This window comes from Rhinolophus sinicus, linkage group LG16, assembly GCF_036562045.2.
Source record: "Rhinolophus sinicus isolate RSC01 linkage group LG16, ASM3656204v1, whole genome shotgun sequence".
Taxonomy (NCBI): Eukaryota; Metazoa; Chordata; class Mammalia; order Chiroptera; family Rhinolophidae; genus Rhinolophus; species Rhinolophus sinicus.
This window is the reverse complement of record NC_133765.1, coordinates 21,249,060-21,267,584: the sequence shown is the minus strand read 5'-3', so window position 1 is coordinate 21,267,584 and position 18,525 is coordinate 21,249,060. Positions and strand designations below refer to the sequence as shown.

Sequence of the window (18,525 nt, the reverse complement as noted above, 5' to 3'; positions counted from 1 at the left end):
CAAAGGTAGGTTAGCTTAGCCGCAGGCAAGTAACTTACATGTAAGATGTCTCTGCCCTCTGACTCAGCAGGACCACTTGTAGCTATTTATTTTAAGAATGGATGCTACGGGAATATGAGTATGAGATTATAAATACAGCACTGTTTATAATAGAGAAAATGCAGAAATTCCCTAATGCCTGTTGGGGACAGTGTTAAGTCCCTGTACAACCATACAATGGAAAAATATGTGTAGCTCGTAAGAAGAATGAGCATTTTTCAACATCCGTGCATATAATATTGTAGAGTAAATTGTTGCGTTCAGGGGGAGAATAGCAGAGTACAGAGCAGTAGACACATCCAACTTATTTTTAAGTATTATTTTGATATGTGAGTATATGAATTTTATTCCTTCTAATATGTGGGTTTTTGAAAAACCATGGAAGGATATAAACCACACTGTTCTAAAGCTGGGATATAGGGTGTTAATGGATGAGTTATTTTTTGCTTTTAATTTCTGAATTATAGTGAGTCCTCACTTAACATTGTCTATAGGTTCTTAGAAACTGCAACTTTAAGGAAAACAAAACCAGTTTTACGATAGGCTAATTGATATAAACAAGAGTTAAATTCCTACGGTGTATTTCTGATCACAAAAACATTATGATCACCCAACTTTCCAGATAAAGACCCAAAACACTTCTAATATTAAACATTGAAGTAAATGTGAGCTATACATACACTTAAGAAAGATGAATTAAAAACAAGTAAGAACATTATTTTCCAACCTGTTTATTCCAGGTCAGGGTTGTGGATAGCAGGAACCTCTCCCAGCTCAGGGTGCAAGGCGGGAACCCACCCTGGACAGGACACCCTCCCATTGTAGGGTGCGCGCTCTCTCCCTCCCTCGCTGGGACAATTTAAACACGCCAGTTCGCCTCACATGCACATCTTTGGGATGTGGGAGGAAACCCAAGTCTCCATAGAAAAGCCCACACAGACATGGGGAGAATGTGCAAACTCCATACAGACAGTGGCCCCGGCCAGGAATCGATTTTTTTTCTTCTTCACATCAATGTTAGAACAAAACAATGTTATTCGAGGACCTGCTGTATTAAAATTTTCACATTGAGCACATACTACTTTTATAAATAGCAAAAACACTAAAGATGGAGAGGGGAATGCATCACAGAAAGTGGTAACCAGCAGAGGAGAAATCCTTAGAGCTATTAGAGCTCAGAAAGGGATAAGAGCTGTTTTGACTAAAGAGAAGCACTTGTCAGTCTTATGGGAGGGGTAGCACATGAACTTGACCTTGAAGAATCAGTATGATAGGTATGATCAACTCATAGTTCACTCTGGAGTGTCTCTGCGTGTGAAGTATCATGCAAAGTTATTCTCAAACTGACTTTCTTTTCCTAGCCAACAGGCCAGTTTATCCAGAAGTTAAATCTCTTGTCAAATTTGTTTTGCATTGTCTGTGCCGTCCTATCTTGTCATTACTGCAGATAAATTGAATTGCATAGGTTTATAAGGAGGGACATTAAAATCCTCTGTGGATTGTATTGATTCTTAATAATCTTCATATTCTTCAGCCCTGAGCCTCCATACTAAGGAAATTGGAAATGTAAGCCAAGATTTATCCAATGTAGCACTAATTATAACAGTAAAAAACTGAAATAGCCCAACTATCAAAAATACACAAGTGAGGAAAGTATATAAAGAGATATATATCGCAGACTTAAAGATATTTACAAAGAATTTTTAATGACTTGTTGGAACATCATGATAGTGCAAAAAAAAGAAAAAAGAAAAACAAGCAAACAAAAACTCCAGAATGCAAAATTGTATTCAGTAAAGGCAAAAAAAGCCTGCTTGCAGCCCCCATATATCAGAACTTCCTGTAAGAGGTTAAAGACACACGTCTTCATGTCAGCACTAACACTCCTGCTTCCTTGGTTATCCCATGGTCAGGAGTTTGAGACAAAGGAGATTTTTAGTCATCTTTTGGGTTATTTCCCATTAAGGTTGTATTCTGTCAAAGTTTTTCTTCAATAAAGATTAGGCACTGGGGACATCACATTCAGTGCTTGACAAACAGATGAACAATAGGTGACAAACAGAGTGTGTGGCCCGGTCCCCAGGAGTAGGTATGGAGTGGGACCAAGCCGCATACAAACTCTGGGTATATATAACTGCACTCCCAGGTAAAGTGCCAGATCCATTCCTGACTGGAATTCCTGAATTTAATTGAAACTAAAGCAGACTTTAGGCTTTAAGTTTTCCCACCCACAAGGTAGTAATGGAAGTACTCTCATCAGAATGCCCCATTCACATTTGAGATCTTGCTCCCCGGCATATGTCATCGGTTTGATTCAAACTCTTTTTTTAAAAAAAAGGCTCAATCAGATTGATAGAAGCACTTGCTTAGGGGAAAACCACATCCACGTTCAGGGACGATAACCCAAGAGTATATGGTCCCAGGCAAGCTTTCTTTCAACATTTATTGAATAACCAACCATAGGAATCTTGGCACTACACTAACTGCCAATCCATAGTAGGACCCTGTCTTCTAGGGTTTGAAATTGTGTACTTTGCAAAATAGAAGTGTGCAGATGTTTGCACTTTTGATACATGTCTCGATGGCTATGGGCATTTTCTAGCCTTGGGTCTTGCAGTCGTGAAAAGGTAAATAAAGAACCATGACAACCTTTTATTCCACATTCTGCTGCTGGGCTTCTGGTCACCTGCTGGCTGGTACCCGACCTGCCCTGGCCTGATCAGAGCTTCAAAGGTGATGAAGGATGTGAAAATACCTGTGTGGGAGGGTTCAAGGCGAAGGGCATGCAGAGGTCAGTAAGGCAAGGCCTTTGGCTGCTTCTCGGAGGACTGCGGAGACTCCCCACCTGTTCTCTGCTGCTCACACCCTTCTCATGCTCTTCTTTCCATTCCGGTTCGTGCACAGTCCAAGGGTAACTGCCCTCTGCAACTGGAGCCCAGTTTACCAGTGACCTTCATCTAGCAACATCCACCAGGCTGCATCTTTCCCATCCTTTCTTTGAAACAGCCTTATCTTGAGAATTTTGGACCTTATAAAGATGGGGTTTCTGGCAATCACAAGACTCTCCCAACTATGGTTTAGCTTGGGTTTGAAATATTATTCTGGCCCAAGCTTGGCTAGGTAAAATGGTGAACAATGTAAACTACGAAGATTGTTTAAGGAATATGTGTTCTCGGTCAAAGTGAAGACGTGTGGTGAGGGGGAAAGCGTGACCAAGTGGCGTTCTGTGTTTTTTTAATTTGCTTTGGGACTAGTATAATAAATGTGTCATTTTTCTAAATACGGATTATTCGTGGCCTATTTTAAATCCTGAGTCGGCTCCTGACAGGCAAGTTCCCAGTAGGATCCTGTGTTGATTCTCCTCCTGCCTAGACCTCGTATGTGCAGGAAATGCAACCTTATTTTAATAGCAGCTTATATTAAACATAATTGTTAAAGGAAGTCAACTGTGAGAGTTAGCCTTTCTCCAACAAAATGTTTGTACTTGGAGCCCATGCATTAGCCAGGTTGTATCTGAGGTTAAGGAATTAAGTGGGATTTAAGCACCTTATTCTTGACCTGCTCTGTTGTTCACTGTAGACACCAGGAGACTGGTCAACCCTCCTAGATTTTACCTACAGTGTCTTTTAAAAAGTGCCTGTCCCAGGTGGGTTATGGCTCACTTCCAGAGCCCCGAGACTTCCACGTTCTCCGGGGAGCAGGGAAGCCTGAAAGCCTGAGGCCACGTGAGGAGGCCGAAGGCATTGCACTCCCCCAGTCTTGCAGGCTTTCATCCCACGGCCATTAGAGTCTCCAGGTGCGCGAGCATCAAAGCGAGAGGTGCTGGGTGCTCCCGATTAAGACGCTTCTGAACGCACATTCCCCTCGGGTGCTGTTTGATGTGCTTGATCGTGGAATGAAAGCCAAATAAAGGAATGAGAGGTCCTATTTATTACCTTTTTTTTCGTGCTGTTCCTCGGGGCCCTTCTACATCTTGGGAAAGTGTGTGAAAAAGACTGGGACATCACCTGAGCAGATGACACAAGCACCTACTTACTGCTAACTTTTGGGTCCATGAGCTGTTGGCCTCAGGCAACGGAGTCTGTGCTCCTAAAGAGTTTTATGGAGGAAAGTGATGCCACCTGGCCTCAAACTTTCTCCCTGTGCTGTTATGTCCTCTTGTGCGAGAGGTGGGCGATAGGGCATCTGCAGCTCTTTCTCCATCGCTGGGACAGTCCCCACCTCTCAGTTGAGTGTCCAAGACAGGAACTGGAAGGGGTCTCAATCATAATGACATAGGCTCCCTCCTCCTTTTACAGCTGGGGAAACTGAGGCTGAAGCTGAGATTCGGTGACTTGCCCACCATTGGCAGCTTGTCAGTGGCAGAGCCAGAAATAGCCCCTAAGAGTTACTCCTAACTGCAGCATTCTGGTTATTAAATGAGGTGGGATGTAGAGGTAGCAGAGGAGCCATGAAATACAGAGTCTCAGTTCAGCAAGAAAGAGACCCCACCAGATCTAGGACAGCTTCTGCAGCACAGCACCCAGGGTGCCCGGGTTTGTGAAGTTGTGGAGGATTTGGCAGTATCCCTGAGGATTCCACTGTCCTGCTTGTTCGCTACAAAGCACAGAGAAGTGTGTTGCTGTAAAAGCTGTGGGATACGACTGCCCTCTAGTGGGCTGGTGGGGCCATTGGTCTAGCCACACTCATCTACCTGAGTTCAGTGTTGTTTTCTTATGCTGCCTGCATGTAGAGTGATTGTTCCTATGGAAGGAATTCAGATTTGATTCTTTCCCAAATACTCTGCCCGTAGAGAGACTTTCTTGACCTCAGAGCACTAGCCATCATTTGCCCACCTTATAGGAGTTTTTATTTTTTGATTTGGTTTGTTTTTCCCCCTCATATTAGAGATATCTTACTTCCCTAACAAGAGTTGAGTTCCTAAAAGCAAGGGTATGTCTATAAGTCTTTTTTCCCCCAGAGTCTACTCCCATTATCCACTTAGCTGGACATAAAATTAGAAGGTTCAATGGGATGGAAAGGAATCCTTTTCCCCAATAAAGAATATCACCACTTCTCATTTGTTCCTAAAACATTCTAATCTCACATCTCTGATCAATAGTTCCCCAAGTGGTTGAATCATCAGAATCCCTCAGCAATCTTTCAGAACTCAGTTTCCTGGGCCTTCCTCCAGCCCTGCTGAATCAGTCTCTGTGGTTGGAGCCAGGAAATCTGCTTTACAAAATTCCCAAGTGGTTTTTGATGTGCAGCCAGGTTTGGCAGCCAACTGCTCTAAATCCCCATTTACAGTGATTTCTCGTAGCTTTTCCCTCTGACAGTGTCTGCAAAGGTCGTCTGCTGATGTCAGTTATTAAAATTGACCATTTTGAGATTCCTTCAGAAATATTCAGCATGCTATTCTAACTGCAGTGCTGGGTGACATGGGAAGGAAGAAGGACCACAAGGGAAGGACCAAAGGCATTCGCTTTGGTTGCCAGTGACTCTGTGTTCATAGCAGAAAATACTGAAACCAATACCTTTATGCTGACTGGGCAGGTTGTTGGTTTGTAGTTTATTTTTAATGTTTAGGCTGGATAGGAAGACAAAGGTTAATTGAGTACCCGCTTATTTATTTTCACCTATACTCACTCATCTGGTTCTCAGGAGAACTGCAAGGTAGGTAGCATTGGGCACCCGCTCTTTCTTTCCCCCCAGATGGGAAAGACGAGGCTTAGGAAAGTTAATAACTTGCCCCAAGTCACATAAGTTGGTAACTGTCAGATTCTACATTGGAATCCAGGTCTGATTCCCAAGGCCAGCTTTGGGAAAAAGAAGGACCAAAGTGCCAACCTGCTCTTTTTTCCTCTGCCAGGCCAAGCGAGCAGTACAGCGGGGAGCCACAGCAGTCATCTTCGATGTGTCTGAAAACCCAGAAGCTATCGACCAGGTAAATCCCTTGGGCCACAGCAACCCTGCAGTCTTCCTGAGAGAAGCATGTCCTTTAGTTAGCTTGTCACAGTCGTGTCACCCTCATCTCAGGGCCTTTGCACTTGTCTGCTGACATTCGATATCCACGTTGAAACATCATACTCCAAGGCAAGTCTCTTGCGAGGGGTTAAGAGCCAAGAAGTGGGGGGGGGGCATTTTCAAAGACCCTTCTGGACCTTTAGCCGGCCCATCCTAAACCAAGCATCATCCGCAGCCTTGCCCTTCTGAGAGCTCGAAGGCTGTAACGTGTGAGGATTTCCAAACAAGTAGTTAGTGTCCTTTTCCTCCAGACTTTCGTTATCTCTCCTGCTGCTTAAAGGAAGCGCGTCTTCTAACCAGGAGCATCTCTTCTTCCTTAGCTAAACCAGGGTTCCGAAGACCCGCTCAAGAGGCCGGTTGTGTATGTGAAGGGCGCAGATGCCATCAAGCTGATGAACATCGTCAACAAGCAGAAAGTGGCTCGGGCAAGGATTCAGCACCGCCCCCCTCGAGTGAGCCTCCACCCTGGCTGGCCACTCCCAGCCCTTCTCTGCTGCTACCTGAGCCTTTATTTCCTTTGGGCTTTGGTTCCTGTCTTCTTTCTGTCTAAAATGCTGGTGTACCCCAGGTTCCTTCAGGTTTAGGTCAGATAAAAGACTGGAGGCCAGGGAGAAATGTCACTGGTGTCCTTGTGGAGAGGATTTGAAAAGTCCTTCCAGAATTAGATGATGGATGTGAAGATGTTTCTGGTCTCTTCCACCCAGCGTTCCCTCTTGGTACCTCTTGTCCTTCTTTCTATCTGTCCTATCTCTTTCTAAAAGGCTGACTAAGGAGGATTGAAGGGAAGGAATACCCAGCATTCAGCTTCCCATGTCTCACTCTCTTCCATGTAACTTAGACTAGAGAAAAAGGCCTGTACTTCCTTCTTCATAGGGCAAATTGCGTTTTTGAAACCCCCTAACTTATATTTGAGTCTGGAAAAGTTAGCTTTCAACTGGGATTGAAGTTCATGACTTCCGGGTGGTTAATGAATAGCATTTAAGGTTTACGTGTGTTGAAGGGACACGGCTGGCCATTACCTCTTTTCTGGCGTCTTCTGTCCAAACCTCAGGCTGAAGATTCTAGGAACCTGGAACAGGTGCCCTATAAATGGTTTATTTCCTCCTCAAAAGTATGGGAATATTTACATACAGGATGATTCTTTCGCATGCACAAAATATCTGGATACCTGCAGCATTCGGTTAGCCAAATTCTATTCCTGTTGTCTAAAGGCGTGTCCTAGATGAGGTGGCCTCAAGGTCTTAGGAGGGAGTGAGCTGTGAGGAAAAGGTAAGAGCTAGAACTAGAGGCAGTTTGCAGAAGAACTGACTTGTTGGCTTCTTCTTAAAGGAAGAAAGAGCACTCTGGTAAATATGACTCATTGTAGTGGAAGCTGATATTTGTGGAAGCAGAGTACAATTTTCTGAGTTGTTGTAAACCATTAATTATATGGTTAGTAATCACTGTTCCCTCAAAACATGACACTCACTCCTTTGTCCCATAAATGTGATATTTGTGTTTATTTGGAAGGGTCTCTCCTACTGGTTACAGCGAGCTTGACACTCTTCCATGGGGAACTGGGCTTTATGAACTTAATTCTCTTGGCTGTTAGGAGGCTGACCGGGACCTGTGTGGACCAACTCTTGGCCACACTGGAGGGTACCACCTGGGCCTGGAAAGCACATCGTGTGCCTGTTAGCAGAACCCCAGGTGTTGCCTGCAAATGAGGAGCAGCACACCCCAGTTGCCCCATCCTTGTAACCTGGGCCAACACAACCCGTGCGCCGATCCTCAGCTGCAGAGCGCTGTGACTCACTGTGTCTGTTCTGTTCCAGCAACCCACGGAATACTTTGACATGGGGATTTTCCTGGCTTTCTTTGTCGTGGTCTCCTTGGTCTGCCTCATCCTCCTTGTCAAAATCAAGCTGAAGCAGCGACGCAGTCAGGTAAGACCTCAGAGCAGCCCGTGGACATTGATACCCGCTGCTGTATCCCTGGTGAAAATCAGGGCTGGGGCCTGAGTGCTGCAGTCTGTTCCCAGGGGCCTAGAAACAACAAACAAAGATGGAGTAAGCCTGGAGCAAAGCTTCTAGCACTGTGTCTTCTCAGTTTCAAAAGGTCCAGTCCTACACAGGCCGAACATTCGGGGTGTTGCCAACCAGGAGTTTTTTTCCCAAAGAAATGTTTAAATATTAATGTGGAACCCTAGGGCCTTGACCTGGGGACCAGCAGCAGCAGTGTTACTTGGGAACTTGGTAGAAATGCAGACTCTCAGGCCCCGCCCCGACCTGAATCTGAACCTGCCTCTGCCAGGCTCTGCAGGCGACTCTCCATGAATGCAGTAGGCACTCTAGGTGCCCCAGCTGGCACATCACTGTGCAGGAAAGAAGGATTTGGGGACGGAGGGTGATGAGAAGCGGGAGTCAGACTCTCAAATGGGTAGCAGTGTGACATCTCAGGAGAGAGATGGTGGACCTTGGCAGGCAGTCTGTGGAGAGGAGTTTCACCAAGTTCTCACAAGGGTTGTGTGGCCATCGGCAACAAAACAGTAACTGGCGTACGTCGAGCACGTCTCATTGGCCAAGTGCTGAGCAGCGCTCACGCGCATCGTCTCATTTGCCCTCAGAACTTTCTTCAGTGTAAAGAGAAGGAACCCTGGGCACAGAGCAGGTTAATGACTCAGGGCCTTGCAGAGTTGGCCAAGTAATTGAAGGAGACCTTTGCTGGTCTTACCACTTGGGGAAAGGCTGGTTTGATGGTGGGGGACACTCAGGAGTCTGGCAAATCTGTGCTGTGGCAGTCTGAATTTTTAGTGATTTCTCAAAAGTCTGTTCTGGTCTGAGAGAGGAGCATTTGCCCATCCCGATTCATCGAGTGCCATGGCCCTGTTAATACGTGCTAGACCCTAACACTGAACACATTCTGCCATGCAGAATTCCATGAACAGGCTGGCTGTGCAGGCTCTGGAAAAGATGGAAACCAGGAAGTTCAATTCCAAGAACAAGGGACGCCGGGAGGGGAGCTGTGGCGCCCTGGACACACTCAGCAGCAGCTCCACGTCTGACTGTGCCATCTGCCTTGAGAAGTATATTGACGGAGAGGTAATGGCAGAGGCCAAGCCCATCCTGGATGGGGATGAGGTGGACAGGTCAGCAGAGGAACACGGGACCTAGAAGGACAGGGCCCTGTGTTCTGTTCGCACAGCTTCGCAGGAGCAGAAGGGCTTCAACGCCTAGGTCTCAAGGAGATGGTCTGAGACATTCTAACTGTTGTTTCCCCCTGGGAGGGGGTGGCCATGGCACAGAGACACTCTCTCCAAAGGACCCAGCTGAATATAGGTGATTTGGGAAGTTGATCAGAAATAAATATATGAGAGGCCAGAAAATGCCTGGTTTTAAAAACCTCCTCACATGTTGACTTAATTTTAAAATTGCTCTTCTGAAAACTCTGAGACCTGACTTGATACAAACCTCTTCTACAAAGCTGTGTGGAACATTTAGTGGTGTTACTCATAAAGAGGCAAGGGATGTGATGTCCTTTTTTTTTTCCTTCTAGCTTTTAATTCTGAAATTTTCAAACGTTCGTAAAAGTTACGTGAATCATCCAGTGAGTCTTGTATTGTTCACCTAGAATCACCCACTGTTAACAGTTTGCCATGTTTGCTTAATCTCTTTCTAGATAGAGGCATACATAAACATTTGGGGAGTGAACCAATTCAGAATTAGTTACAGACACTTGACGCCCTTCTGAAAGTGTTCCACTGTTCTGTGGGCTATTGGATGAAAAATGAAATTTGCTGAGGCCTTTTCATTAAGAGTCTTGCGTGGTCTGTAGGGGCAAACTGCCTGGGTTCTAATCCTGGCCCCAGGCAGGTTCTAGCTTTGTGACGTTGGGCACGTGACGGCATTCTCTATGCCTGTGCTTGTGACATGGGCTCAAGATTGACCTGCACTCCCGGTGTCACGAAAGTTACAGGAGAAAATACAGGAAGAACTCTTGCCACAGTCAGGCACATGTTAGGTATTTGTTTAAATATTACCGTGTTGAGCTGGTCAGAGAATAGGAAAAAAAAGTGAAATCAGCAAATTTGAAGGGTGCTTGGGCTCAGGAATTCCAAAGGTGGTTCTGCCTCAGAAAACCCCATCACCTCCTCTCCACGGCGGGTGCTTTGTTATAAATTGTGTGCCCCGGGTGAGTGTTCAGGACCCAGGGTAGGAGAGGGCAGGAGAACTTTACCCCTTTGCTGCCCCACCTGTCAATCACAAGTTTTGGGCATATTCTTTTGTAGTCGTCCCCATTGGGGTATCCAGAGGCGGCAACCTTGCCAAAGATGCCATGGTCCTGGGCTGTACCAGGCCCTTTCTCCACACCCCCAGGCAGCCTGTCTGCTTTAGCACATGGCTTTGGTCTTCCCTCTTGTGTGGCATGAATGTGAGAGCCCTCCTCCATCGACCAGAAAGAAGCCTGCTTCTGTGTGCTTCTTCCCTTAACACAGGGTTATGGTTGGGCTTGGCTGAGGGGCCATTTCCTTCTCTGTAGAACCCGTGTGTGGGCCCTGACTCCAGGGAATTGAGCTAGAGATGGGGCTGAGGTGAGGAGGACGCCCCTGGGCACTGGTATGGTGAACAGGGCTCCCCAGGAAGAAGCACATGCCTGGCTGAAGGCAGCACTGCCCCCGCCTCTGCCCTCCCTTCAGGCTGTGTCCTCTCTCCCTTCCCAGGAGCTGCGGGTTATCCCCTGTACTCACCGCTTTCACAGGAAGTGCGTGGACCCGTGGCTGCTGCAGCACCACACCTGTCCCCATTGTCGGCACAACATCATAGGTAATTCTCACCGGCCTCCATCATTGCTGAAGAGTCACTGTCCCTACCAATGCCTAGCAGGAATGTGACACATGCTGCAGGCTGGTGAGCGAGTCAAACCGCTGCAGCATTGCCATCAGCACTTGGAGGCATAGGGCCTTGGGGTTTGGAGGTCACCGGGCCTCCAAATCCTGAGGAGAGCCTGGCATGAAGAATTGCCCTGAGTAAGGCAGCTGGCCTCACCAGGCCTTCAGCCCACAAACTCTTTAACAGGAATGACAGTAATGATGCTTGCGCGTGCCTGGAACTGCGGAGTTGTTCCCGGGCCACAGAGACAATGAGTGTGAGGTGGCAGGGTGGCAATGCGGCTCCTGTGTCCCTGTGCTATTGGAGGAGGGGGCCCGAACACAGGGTGCACTCCAGGTAGCTGTTTTCCCAAGAGGAAGAACGCCTTTTATCTGGGTAGCCCTGTTGCTCTCTGCAAACTCCTCTGGTGCCTTTGTCAGGCAGAGCAGCGGGGAGGTGGGAGATGGGCCCTTACAGCAGTGACCACCTTTGAGATGGAGAAGCGGGTCAGCCTCTGCCAGCGTGGTCAGTTTGGATGACAGCTTAGGGCGTGAGCCAGGGTTGTGAGACTGGGCACCTTGTCATGTGACCAACTCTGCTGCTTCAGTTTTTGCCCTTATTTATGTATCCCTCTAGCCCCTGGCACCATGCACTCAGCCTTCCTGACTTTGTTTCCTCTGCCTGTCCCCAGAACAAAAGGGCAACCCCAGCACTGTGTGCATGGAGACCAGCAGCCTCGCGCGCAGCCGGCAGCAGAGGGTGATGCTGCCGGTGCACTACCCGGGCCGCGTGCACAGGACCAATGCCATCCCAGCCTACCCTACCAGGACAAGCATGGATTCCCACGGGAACCCTGTCACGCTGCTGACCGTGGACCGGCACGGGGAGCAGAGCCTCTATTCGCCGCAGACCCCCACCTATATCCGCGGCTACCCACCCCTCCACCTGGACCACACCCTGGCCCCGCACCGCTGCAGCCTGGAGCACCGGGCCTACTCACCAGCCCACCCCTTCCGCAGGCCCAAGTTTAGTGGCCGCAGCTTCTCCAAGGCAGCTTGCTTCTCCCAGTATGAGACCATGTACCAACACTACTACTTCCAAGGCCTCAGCTACCCCGAGCAGGAGGGTCAGGCCCCACCCGGCCTCGCTCCCAGGGGCCCATCCCGTGCCTTTCCCCCCAATGGCAGCGGCAGCCTGCTCTTCCCCACGGTGGTGCACATGGCCCCGCCCTCGCACCTGGAGAGTGGCAGCACGTCCAGCTTCAGCTGCTACCACGGCCACCGCTCGGTGTGCAGTGGCTACCTGGCTGACTGCCCGGGCAGCGACAGCAGCAGCAGCAGCAGCAGCTCGGGCCAGTGCCACTGCTCGTCCAGTGACTCAGTGGTGGATTGTACCGAGGTCAGCAACCAGGGAGTGTACGGGAGCTGCTCCACCTTCCGGAGCTCCCTCAGCAGCGACTATGACCCCTTCATCTACCGCAGCCGGAGCCCCTGTCGCACCAGTGACGTGGGGGGCTCAGGCAGCTCAGGCCGGGGGCCTGTCGTGCACCTCGAGGGCTCCCCGCCATCCGAGGAGCTCGCAGCAGCCCGTAGTCAAGGTGCTGGGTGTGGGGAGCCTTGGCCTGGCCCTGCCTCTCCCTTGGGGGACCAGCTGTCCACCTGCAGCCTGGAGATGAACTACAGCAGCAACTCCTCCCTGGAGCACAGGGGGCCCAACAGCTCTACCTCAGAAGTGGGGCTCGAGGCTTCTCCTGGGGCCGCCCCGGACCTCAGGAGGACCTGGAAGGGGGGCCGTGAGGGGGCGTCGTGTGCCTGCTGCTGCGAGCCCCAGCCCTCCTCACTGGAGCCCAGCGTGGGAGCGGCTGGGGGCAGCACCTTATTCCTGGGCCCCCCCCTCTGTGAGGGCTGTGGCCCCACAGGTGGGGAGTCACAGCCGGGAAGCTCCCAGGGCCTGTATGGCCTTCACCCAGACCATTTGCCTAGGACAGATGGGGTGAAATATGAGGGCCTGCCCTGCTGCTTCTATGAAGAGAAGCAGGTGGCCCACGGCGGCGGAGGGGGCAGCGGCTGCTATACTGAGGATTGCTCGGTGAGCGTACAGTACACGCTCGCCCAGGAGCCCCCGCCCAGCTGCCACCCGGGGGCCTGGGACTTGAGCCAGCGCATCCCCATCATTCCCGAGGATGTGGACTGTGACGTGGGCCTGCCCTCAGACTTCCAAGGGACCCATGGCCTCGGCCTCTGGGGTGGGACGCTGGGCCCCGACGTCTTGCAGCCCCACAGGGACCTGGGGGGAGCCCAGGAAGAAGAGCGGGTTCTGTGCTGCCAGTCCAGGACACCACTGCTTCCTGACTGCCCTCCGGATGAGGCGGGGGCCACCAGGGCCGGCTTCCCCAGTGCCTCCCAGGACATTCAGGAGGCTAACACCACAGCCACTGAGGCTGCAGGTGAGAGCAGGAGACGACAGTAGGCCGGGGTCGGGGTCCTCTTCTCTCTCCACAGTCATTTTCTAAACGACTCCCTTTGTGCCCTTGAAACACCATCTCTACCTGATGACTAACAAGTGCTATTCTCTAACCCGGCCCTTCTTCTGAGTACCAGACCCGGTGAGCCTTATGCTTCCATCGCCTCTCCCCCCACATGCCACACAAGTATCCCAGCCTACCAGGCTCACAGCAGCGCTCCCGGATTCCTCCCCCCGCACATGCCTTCTCCAAGGCTCCCCCGCCCAGATGCTCAGGCCAAAAGCACCATCCCCGAGCCTGCCTTGCCCCTCACACTCCAGTATCCTGGGCTTCTCAACCGTCTGCAAAAATTGAATTCCTAGAAAATGAAACTTAGCAAAAGACATGTCAGATCCCAGTCCAGAATTTTTATTACTAGATTCAGCAGACATCCAATTGCTATAAAGTTTACAAACATTTTGTCTCAATAATAGTGTGCAGTCCAGTACCTTTGCGTAGCACGGCAATAAGTTCTATATCTAAAGTATATCCCACATTTATCTCCTCTGCATCCCACCTCTGTCCCCTTAGGCCCATTTCCTCTCTCCGGGGTGAAGGCAGTAAGCCTTCTGACTGACTCGTCACTACTTCTTGCCTTCTATTCCACTTGAGAGCCAGAGTGGTCTTTTTTGAACATAAGTCTATATCTTTACACTAGAAAACCCTTCAGTGACTTGCCATGACCTTTAGAATTTTGAAAATGTAAACTCATCCAGTTCTGTGTGATCTGGCCCCTGCCTATCCCTCTGACCACTTGCTTCACTCTCCTTGCTCGCTGATTTAGCCCCCTGTGGCCTCCGTAAGGTTCCTCCAATGTGACAAGCTCATTCCAGCCTCCAGACCTTTCTGCTGCTTCCCTCCTGCAGATTTCGGCTTAAATGACACCCTCCAGCCACCTCCGGGGTTACTCTCACACCCTGTGTTTCCTCCCCAGATTATCACACCCTGAAATCACTTTGTAAGTTCTGTAAAGGGAGTCTACTCCCCTGCGCTTCCCAGTGCCTGATGGTGCAGCTTCTGTACATTGTGTTTTGTACATGCTACCTACGGGTTTCCAGAAGGCTCTGCACGTCAGATGAGGGAGGCCTGTGCTCTCCGCACAGAATGAGGAGCTCTGCTTAAGCCCTTAACCATATTCATAGTCTGTCCAGTGTTGTGACCTGTCACTTCCTGAGAGCCTGCCACATGGTGGGGATGGACACCCACGTCCCTCGCCTGTGTGTGTGCCTGAAGCCTGCGGTGATGGCTCCCTCCCCTGATGGTTGTTCTTTCTCTCCCAGGACAGAGATCTCGCCCAGCAGACAGCGGTGGTGGCACAAGAGCCTGAGCCCAGAAGGAACTCTTATGTGGAAATGGGAACTGTACGGAGACTCCAAACTCTGACTTCCTTCAAAAAAAGAAAAAAAATTTTTTTTTTTTTTAGCTTTGACAAACACACAAAAGTGGTAATAAAGAGAGCCCTCCTTCTCAACCCAAAATGTGAGCCCCCTGTGGCAACCCCCCCTCCCATTAACAAACCAACAGACAAAATTCTCTGAGTCTTTGCCTCTTTTGATAACATGTTATTCTGTTTTGTAAAGTGTGTGTGCTTGGGGTTCCGAGGTGTGTGGGATTGAGTTCTCGGCTTTGTTTTTTAAGATATTATATGTAAATGTAAAAAGTTATTTAAATATATATTTTAAAGAACCCTAACCGCCAACTTTTGCTGAAAAAAATAATCACTGCTGCATTAATTGAACCACATCATGTGTAGATACTGTTGTCTCCCTGGAGGGAGCTCAGGCCTTTGAAAAGCTCAGGGCTACACCTGCCTTAGAAAATGAACCAGAAACTTGAAGTAAAGCTAGTCGATATGGGTACAAACTCTGAAGAACAATGCAATGCTGCCTCTTTCTTTCTCATGGCAAATCCCAACATAACAAAATTTCAGGTCTTCTCAGAAACCATGCTTCTCCAGCCCACACCGTTAGGCAGCAGATGGAAAGAGCTAGGAATGCGTGGAAGGTCTGCAGCACTGGGAAGCCGGGACAAGCCATTGCTATGGAAGCCCCTGGGTGACAGGGATGATTCTGCCCAGTGTCCTCAGTCTGTCCCCAGGAATTATCGTCCTAAGGTAAAGGGCAGGGTTCATGGTGCTGATCTTGGGCTTCCTGCAACTAGCTGCAGAAATGGCTTGATGGGGTACGTGGGGACAAACACCCGGGAGGAACGTAGTTTGCAGCCTTGGTGTCTGATGGGACTGAGAACAGAGGGCACACTGGAGCTGCTGCGTCCTTGGGCTGCCTTCCTGGGGGCGCCTGACCGGGACCCCATCTTGTCTGAATCAAGCTCCGTTTGAAAGATACGTTTCCCATCCCACTTCAGGGTTGTGTAGCCCTCTGCCTCGTGGCTGAAGTTGCTCATCTCACCTGCAAATGTCTACTATCCTTTCTACCTAATGCACTATTATGTATTGATTCTCCATGAGACAGAGAAAGAGACTATCAGATAGTTTAGACCCAAAGGGTAGGTTTTTGTATATTTTTCCAGCCTTTGGTGGTTGTTTTTTTTTTTTTTAAGAGGGAGGGAGAGTTTAAAAACCCAAATTGTTTTTTAAAAGATATTTCCATTTTAAAAGGGAGAATCTATTTAAAGGTATTTCAGATCAGGGATTGTCATCCTTTTTGTCCAATGTATTTCTTGTCCTTAAAATATTTTTTTTTTAAAGAAACTAATCACATTAGCCCCATATTCACTAACTTTCCTGGTCACTTTTATTCATTTACTCAGCAGGTATTTGGTGCCACCTGGAAAGCTCATTTGTGAAATAGGAACCCTGGGAGCGGGCCCCCTACAGGTAGGGGAATAGAAACCACCTGGTTTGCAAGGAGACTGAGACCCAGTTCTCTGCAGTGAGGCTCAGGGGAAGTCGCCCAAGGTCCAGACCAGAACTTTCTGAGTGAGAACCTCACGATACCGGAATTTTTTCTTAAAAACCCCAGCCGTGATGAGGAAATTTACTTACTTCTAGCCAAGATTTGACAGAGGAAATTCCAGTGTCAAATGATTGAGCCATTTGTCATTTAGGAACTCACTATGCTGAGATTTGTCCTCCCGCGTCTGAGGTGCAGTCCCTTGGGGGCCGTTCCCTCCCAGCCCCCACACCAGGCCTGTGCCCAGCACACCTGTTGGCGAGGGTGTGAGAAGCGCCTAAGCTGTTGACATGTGATCGGGGCCGCCTTTATTTCTCGGGCCAGGAGTAGCAGCTGCTGAGGACAACAGCTTGCATTACATGGTTTTGGGGAAGCTGGGTGGGGGTCTGGATTTTAACATGGACTGCAAAGAGCAGCTTCTCATTGTTGAGATTTTTTTTTTTTAATTGTTTGTGGATTTGTTTGTTTTTAATGCCTTTGAGTGCATATTATCTTCCTTGTCTGAAACCATACCCCCAAAGTGGCTTTCTTTAGCCCTAGCTAGAAAATCACTCCTCAACAGCCTTAAGCAATGAATAGATGGGTAGAGAATGTGGCTTATTCAAATAAATGTGTCTGATTTTCATTTGAAAGAACAATAACTACAGATGGCAAAAGAAGCCCATTTAATGTGTGTCGTTTACAGGGTGGTAGAAACAGAAAACTGAAATTTTGAAACTTTTAAGTATTAGCCATTGTCTTAAATTAGTGTTGGCTCATCAGACAGGGAGGTCACCAGAACATAATAACCAACTGTATTACTGCCTCACCATTTAAACAAAAGAAATGTCTTCTGTGAAGTAAGACTCCGATAACGATGACAAGTACCTTCTTCAGTGTCCTCTCAGTGACGTGTGGGGAGGTATATAGCTGTGGCAGACGGGAGATTGCATTTTCCGTTGAGAATCCAGCCCCCCACCCCCCAAGCCAGGATGGGACCACCGGGTGTGGTCCCATGGCCCAGCCCTGATGTAAGACTGCCATGTAAACTGAAGAGTGCTAGAACCAGTTAAAATGGGGGGTGGGGTGGGGGGAACGGGGAGTTCTGATCAACCAGGTACCTCTTTTATAGACACAGCCCCAGGATGCTGGCTTTCACTCTCAGTCTCTTTCCCCCTCTCTGCACCCAAGCCATTTTTTTAAAGCCCCATCTGCTGTTCCACCGCTCAACCCCCCCACCCCTTTTGTGCTGCTAGTTTCTACTCAAAGTTCATGCAGGACTAATGCTTTTGAAATGAGGTCTAAAAAATAATTACTAATCAAGAGTATTATTTTTTAAACAGAACTGCCTTTTTCTATTCTTTGTATAAACTCTATTGTGTTGGTCTAACAAGGCACTATTTTTAAATGTTTTTTAAAAATTTCTCCCAGAGCACTTAAAAGATATTTTGTAAAGACTTTGCTGTAAAGATTTTGTAATAAAATGGTCTAAGGGCTTCTCCAACATTACCATTTTTTAAAAATGTTTTAAAAGCTAGAAAACAACTTATGTATATTCTGTATATGTATAGCAGCACATTTCATTTATGGAAATATGTTCTCAGAATATTTATTTACTAATATATTTATCTTAAGCCATGTCTTATGTTGAGAGTGTGACATTGTTGGAATAATCATTGAAAATGACTAACATGAGGCCCTGTAAATACATGATAATTGCACACAGATTTTACATATTTGCCGACCAAAAATGATTTAAAACAAGTTGTAGTCTTCTATGGTTTTGTAACAAATTGTACAAATGACTGTAAAAAAAAAAAATACAATTTTATCAAGTATGTGTTACATGTTGTCATTGCTGTTTGGTAAAGGTCTACACATTCCACAGAGGAGAGGTCTCCAAGAAGCAGAACCTTTAACTTCAACTTGCTCGTGGGAGCCTCCGTACCATTTCCTTTCTGGTTAACATAGAGTTCAGGTTATTGGGGCTTTAGATGGTGTCATGGGAGAGCATCCGATACAGAGTATGTGGGGTTATGTCCTTGAGGTGATAGTAGCTTTTCAGCTCAGGCCTGTGTGGAGTGGGTGAAGGAAATGGTCGTGGATCTTAGCAGTACACTTTTTAAAAATTGAGAACGTAGGCTGGATATAAACTATCGGCTTCATCTGCCAGGCCTTTGCCTACCTGTAAGACAGAGAGACGCTCAAACCCCAAGGGAAAGGGGCTTGTAGGGAAAAA

At 48.1% G+C, this 18,525-nt stretch overlaps 1 protein-coding gene across 2 annotated transcripts in view; it reads left to right on the top strand.

Moving 5' to 3' along the window:
* Nucleotides 1-18,131, top strand: part of ZNRF3 (zinc and ring finger 3) — a 139,756-nt gene extending 121,625 nt beyond the window's left edge. For both annotated transcript variants that reach the window (XM_019743118.2, XM_074321734.1), the window contains 7 exons: nucleotides 5,891-5,965; nucleotides 6,366-6,497; nucleotides 7,860-7,970; nucleotides 8,958-9,125; nucleotides 10,745-10,847; nucleotides 11,584-13,338; nucleotides 14,676-18,131. In XM_019743118.2, coding sequence (XP_019598677.2) covers nucleotides 5,891-5,965; nucleotides 6,366-6,497; nucleotides 7,860-7,970; nucleotides 8,958-9,125; nucleotides 10,745-10,847; nucleotides 11,584-13,338; nucleotides 14,676-14,722 — 2,391 coding nt within the window. In that variant the 3' untranslated portion in view covers nucleotides 14,723-18,131. The remainder of the gene's footprint in view (nucleotides 1-5,890; nucleotides 5,966-6,365; nucleotides 6,498-7,859; nucleotides 7,971-8,957; nucleotides 9,126-10,744; nucleotides 10,848-11,583; nucleotides 13,339-14,675) is intronic.
* The last annotated feature ends 394 nt before the right edge of the window (nucleotides 18,132-18,525 follow it).